General features: G+C 41.4%; 2 protein-coding genes across 2 annotated transcripts; both read left to right on the top strand.

Moving 5' to 3' along the window:
• The first annotated feature begins 404 nt into the window (after window positions 1–404).
• On the top strand, window positions 405–2,670 carry LOC141706881 (heat shock 70 kDa protein). Its single transcript, XM_074509760.1, has one exon. It carries the CDS (start codon window positions 496–498, stop codon window positions 2,455–2,457), a length of 1,962 nt encoding a protein of 653 aa, XP_074365861.1. The 5' UTR covers window positions 405–495; the 3' UTR covers window positions 2,458–2,670.
• Window positions 2,671–3,598: 928 nt separating this feature from the next.
• LOC141706880 (diaboline synthase-like) lies at window positions 3,599–5,756 on the top strand. The gene is made up of 2 exons (XM_074509759.1): window positions 3,599–5,075; window positions 5,193–5,756. The coding sequence occupies exon 1, from the start codon at window positions 3,747–3,749 to the stop codon at window positions 5,070–5,072; it is 1,326 nt and encodes a 441-aa protein (XP_074365860.1). The 5' UTR covers window positions 3,599–3,746; the 3' UTR covers window positions 5,073–5,075; window positions 5,193–5,756.
• The last annotated feature ends 534 nt before the right edge of the window (window positions 5,757–6,290 follow it).

The following is a 6,290-nucleotide window of genomic DNA, read 5'->3' as shown; positions in this document are numbered from 1 at the left end:
TGAACTGAAAAGTAAAAAGTATACAAGGGAAAAATGTACAAGTACCAGTCATGTTCGGACCCACATCTCATCCCCAACCGGGACCCACTTTAGTCATTAAACATGCAAATCTGCCACGCGTTAGTCTCTCAACTAAACACCTCAACACATTCACTTTCCTCACAAGTCGCAACATTATCTCCGCCGCCTTTCAAACGCTAAATACCCAAACTACCCCTACAAAACACCAGAAAACCACAGAAACATCCCGAGATTTCTACACCCTTCAAGCCCTTTTTCGTAACTTAACCCCCTCTAGAACCCTCGCGCTCTCTCTCAACTAATCTCTCTCTCTCTCACAGTTTCTCCGATGTTCCAGTCTCTTCTCAAACACAACTCCCCTCCTATAAAACCAAACACACATCAAACCCCACACCACATAAAAAAAAACACACACTGAAAACACACACAAAAATCTCTCTAGTGACACAAAAATCTCTCTAGCTTTATAAAAACATGGCGACCAAAGGCAAGGCGATAGGTATCGATCTGGGCACAACCTACAGCTGCGTAGGCGTCTGGCAAAACGACCGTGTCGAAATCATCGCAAACGATCAAGGCAACCGCACTACACCATCCTACGTAGCATTTACAGACACTGAGCGTCTCGTAGGAGACGCAGCCAAGAATCAAGTCGCAATGAACCCATCAAACACAGTCTTCGACGCTAAGCGTCTCATTGGTCGAAGATTCAACGATCCTTCTGTGCAATCTGACATGAAGCTTTGGCCATTTAAAGTGATTCCAGGGCCTGGTGAGAAGCCGATGATAGTTGTCAACTATAAAGGCGAGTCGAAACAGTTTGCTGCTGAGGAGATATCGTCGATGGTGTTGATCAAAATGCGAGAAATTGCTGAGGCGTTTTTGGGACATAGTGTTAATGATGCTGTTGTTACTGTGCCTGCTTATTTTAATGATTCGCAGAGGCAAGCTACTAAAGATGCGGGAGTAATTGCGGGATTAAATGTTATGAGAATTATTAATGAGCCTACTGCTGCTGCGATTGCTTATGGACTTGATAAGAAGTCGAGTAATCGCGGTGAGCAGAATGTGTTGATTTTTGATCTTGGTGGTGGGACTTTTGATGTTTCGTTGTTGACGATTGAGGAGGGGATTTTTGAGGTCAAGGCTACTGCTGGTGATACGCATTTGGGAGGTGAGGATTTTGATAATAGGCTTGTGAATCATTTTGTTACGGAGTTTAGGAGGAAGAATAAGAAGGATATTAGTGGGAATGCGAGGGCTTTGAGGAGGTTGAGGACGGCTTGTGAGAGAGCGAAGAGGACTCTATCGTCGACTGCTCAGACGACGATAGAGATTGATTCGTTGTATGAAGGGGTAGATTTTTATACTACGATTACGAGAGCTAGGTTTGAGGAGTTGAATATGGATTTGTTTAAGAAGTGTATGGATCCTGTGGAGAAGTGTTTGAGGGACTCCAAAATTGATAAGGCTCAGGTTCATGAGGTTGTTTTGGTTGGGGGCTCTACGAGAATCCCCAAAGTTCAGCAGCTGTTGCAGGACTTCTTTAATGGGAAGGAGCTTTGTAAGAGCATTAATCCTGATGAGGCCGTGGCTTATGGTGCAGCTGTGCAGGCCGCGATTTTGTCTGGTGAAGCGAATGAGAAGGTACAGGACTTGTTGTTGCTTGATGTTACTCCGTTGAGTCTTGGCCTTGAGACTGCTGGTGGTGTGATGACTGTTTTAATTCCGCGGAATACTACGATTCCTACGAAGAAAGAGCAGATATTCTCGACTTATTCGGATAATCAGCCGGGGGTTTTGATCCAGGTTTATGAAGGGGAGCGTGCGAGGACTAGAGATAATAATCTTCTTGGGAAATTTGAGCTTACTGGAATTCCTCCTGCGCCTAGAGGTGTGCCTCAGATCAATGTTGTGTTTGATATTGATGCTAATGGGATATTGAATGTTTCGGCTGAGGATAAGACTGCTGGTGTGAAGAACAAGATTACGATTACTAATGACAAGGGAAGGTTGAGTAAGGATGAGATTGAGAAGCTTGTGAAAGAAGCTGAGAAGTACAAAGCTGAGGATGAGGAGGTTAAGAAGAAGGTGGAGGCCAAGAATGCTTTGGAGAATTACGCGTATAATATGAGGAACACTGTAAAGGATGAGAAGATTGCTGGGAAGTTGGATGCAGCTGACAAGGAGAAGATTGAGTCTGCTGTGAATGAAGCAATAGATTGGTTGGAGAAGAATCAGTTGGCAGAAGTGGATGAGCTTGAAGACAAGTTGAAGGAACTCGAAGGACTCTGTAATCCGATTATCGCGAGGTTGTATCAGGGCAGTGGAGGTGATGTTCCGATGGGCGGTGCTGGTGATATGCCTGGTGGTGGCTATGGTGGTGGTTCTGGTGGCTCTACTGGTGCTGGGCCAAAGATTGAGGAAGTTGACTAGATGGCTTGAAGAGGAGCAATGTGGAAGCCTTTGTGTTTTGTGTCCTAGTGCTATGTTAGTATGTTCTGCTTTTGGGTCTAATTCGTAAAATGTACTATGTTTTAGAGTATATGTCCTGCTTTTGGGTCTAGTTCATAAAATGTAGTTAGTTAATGTAATGTTTGTAACGAGTTTCAGTTGATAATCCAATAAGAAAGTTTGTTTTAGAGTTCAGATGCTGTGCTTTTGTTTTACCAGTTGCTCCATCAATCTAGCCACAACTTCAAGTTATTTCAATTAATTGATGTTTGCTATAATGAGTTTGTTACTAGACATGAATGAAGATGAAGTCCATCGAGTTTTACAGTAGTTTGTTACTGCCGATTGAGTTTGCTATTCATTTCCAGTAGAGAACAAGTTCTTGAAGAGAAGAGAGGCAACAGTTATCAATCTAGCCACAACTTCAACTATCCCTAGGGGCCTTTCAACACATTGTAACTTAAAGTAGTGATGATCAATTAGCCTTTCACTCTTTACTATAACATGAACTATTTCATAGAATTTGTTAAGTTAAAATGTTAAAAACGGAAGACAGATGAACAAGTCTTCACAACAGCCTGGAAGAAGAAAGTCCTTTAAACACAGAGGCATAGAGAGGTTTCCCAATTCTTTCTTTCCATATCAAACAAATAATTTATCGTTTTGTGAACTTGCATATCTAATATTTAATTCTCATTTTATACTCTTTGCATTTCAAATTAACAGGTCTTCTTATCCTTAATGCTTATTTAAGTAGCTAACTCATATCAATGATTGCGCACGGTGCTTGATTCTTATTTGTTATAGATATGCCTTAGGAAGCGAGGACACGGGTGCTGGAGGACGAGTGCGGGGATAACGGAATTCGACAAATATAATAATGTAGCAAGGATGGCAGAAGAAAAATTCTTCACAACAGCCTGGGAGAAGAAGTCCTTAACCACAGTTGTCACTAACTGACAGAGCCGGCTATAACCACAGTTGTCCTCATCGTGCAAACAATAAGTTGAAATTATATTAGTCTTTTCTATATATGAAATCATATTAGTCTTTTTCTATATATGCGGCCTATTTTTATGAGTTCGCATGGGGCCTTTTATTAGTTGGAGCCGGCCTGTAACTGAAGTCAACTTACTTGTTATAGATTGTTTGTTTCATCTTGTTCACCCTTGCACTCGAACAGGGACACTCTATATATAAGTTTCCTGGTTTATTCATCTTCAACAAATAAGTAGCTCCCAAAGGACAGAGAACAGAGACTACGGATAACGATGAGTAGAAGAAGTGCTTTGAAATCAGCCACAAAACTTGTTTCAATACTATCTACATCACAAACACTCATTAAACCAGCCTTGTCAACACATCCTGGCCTAAAACAGTACAATCTTTCCTCCAGAGATGTATGCACTCCTGATATTTATATCCCTATGGTTCTTTTCTTCCCCTGTCCATCAGCCTCTGCGCGTAGCAGAGTAAACAAAATCAACCATGCTGAGCGTTTGAAACGTTCCTTGGCTCAAACCTTGACTGCTTACTATCCATTTGCAGGCAGGTTGTCAAGTTCCGGAACTTATGTCAATTGCAATGACCATGGTGTGGAATTTGTTGAAGCGCGAGTTGGCTGCAACATGTCCGAAATCCTGGAAAATCCACCTAATTACAGCTACGACAATGACGACAGTCTAGGCCTACTCTTCCGACCAGGCTCCCTGTGGGATGGATTGAACATAAATAATAACAATTCCAGCCCTTTAATGGTTGTTCAGCTCAACCATTTTGACTGCGGAGGACTAGCAATGGCTGTCAGCGTAACACACAGAATTATAGACGGTTGTGGTCTATCCGCTTTTCTTGCACACTGGGCAGCCGTGTCTAGCCAATCAGGCAAACAAGTTCAGCCTCATTATGCTTCCTGGCCCTCTGTTGATTCTGTTATATCGCCAGCAGAAATCATCTCTTTAAAAAAGAGTTGGATTACTAGAAGGTTTGTGTTCCAGAACTCAAGCTTAGCGAGCATCAAGGCACTGGTTGCTAAGCAGGGACTCGTCGAGAATCCCACAAGAGTTGAAGTTTTGACATCACTCCTTTACAAATCTTCAATAGCTGCTTCGCATTCTGGTTCTAGTTCCTCGGTTCTAATCCAGCCAGCAAATATGCGGTCTAGACTAATGGTCCCCGAAACTGCTGTTGGAAATTTCTACTGGAGGTATTTTGTAGAGGTGAACAATGAGGGCGAGGCGCAATTGCATTCATTAAACCATCAAATCAAGAAAGGGAAAATGGAATTGAGGAACATGGACTTGAGCACTATGGATGATGCTGAAATATTGGGCTTAACAGTCATGGAATATATGAAGAAAAACTACAAGATCTATGTTTGCAGCAGCTTATGCAATTTTCCTTTCGATAAGGTAGATTTCGGGTGGGGAAAACCGATAAAAGCGTGCCTTGCTGATGGTGGCTTCTCTAATAGCTTTGTTCTGATGGATACCCCTGCTGGAGATGGTATTGAAGCAATGGTTTGTTTGGATGAACAAACAATGTCAAAATTTGAAAGTGATGAGGAGATTCTAAATGCTACGTCAACTTTTTTGTAGCAGGTCCATTGCTTACTACTTGCAAGGATACACTATTTTTACAATTTTACTAGGATCTTGTATTAAATTCGAATAATTATTAAATTTAGCGATAAATTGTATACTTCTTTTGATTTTTAGTTCAGCACAGCAAGAGGACTCCACTTAAAACTTACAACGAAACAGAGCATCAATGCAGCAGCTTCTGACTGTGATTCGACGTTTACTCCCTCAATCTTGATTCATTTAGCAAATGTGCGGTCACAGTGAATGATCCCCATGACCGCTGTAGGGAATCATTACTGGAGATATATGACTGAGGTGAAGAACGAGAGTGAGGCAAGTTCGATGAGACATATAAGGACGGGAAAGATGGAGCTAAGGGGGCAACGGAAGCTAGTAAAATGAACAATGCAGAAAATTTGATTGCACCTGCATTGGATTACACTAAAAAAAGGTTACAAGCTATACATATGTTGCAGCTTGTGCAATTTTTAGTTTGACAAAGTGGACTTTGGATGGGGAAGACCAAGTGAAGTATGCATTGATGAAGGAGCGTGGCTAATCACCTTATCTTGACCGATACAGCAGATGTTATTGAAGCAATGGTCGGTCTGGAGGAAGATCAGATGTCAATGTAATAGTTATGATAATCTTATAATCTTATCATCTTCCCTGACATGACAATCATGTGTTAGGGACGTTTATCCCTTTTTTTTTTTACTTTTTTTTTCATCAATGCACACTACTTTCTGGCCTTTGGATCGTTTACTTCCTGACCATTGGATTTACGATCCAACAACCAGGATTTAAAAATAAAATATCCCCTGTCCGCGCCTATGTTCCGTGGAACGAAGGGCTTCTGCGTATATTAAGCGCGGAACGACTATCGATGCTTATACACGTAACATTTTTTCCACGGGTCAAAAAACAACATCGAGAAGCGAATGAATGAATGTCTTTTTTGATGCTTATGTAGGGTCTTGCACGGGGTTGAAAGAATTTGTTGATGGTGCATAAAAAGCTTTAGAAAGACAATTCATGCGTGAGAAAGAAAATGATTATAATTCACGTCAAAAAATTCGTTGCATGCAAATGAAGACCGCCTTGGAGCACCATGCCGCTTCCATTTATACCAAAGATATGTTTAAAAGATTTCAAGACCAATTGGTTGAGGCTGCAAAGTATTTTGTGGAGAATGATAAAGATCTTACCTTAGAAGATGTGGAGGATACGTAC

This window comes from Apium graveolens, chromosome 2, assembly GCF_009905375.1.
Source record: "Apium graveolens cultivar Ventura chromosome 2, ASM990537v1, whole genome shotgun sequence".
In the NCBI taxonomy this organism is placed as follows: Eukaryota; Viridiplantae; Streptophyta; class Magnoliopsida; order Apiales; family Apiaceae; genus Apium; species Apium graveolens.
This window is presented reverse-complemented; position numbering and strand designations above follow the sequence as displayed.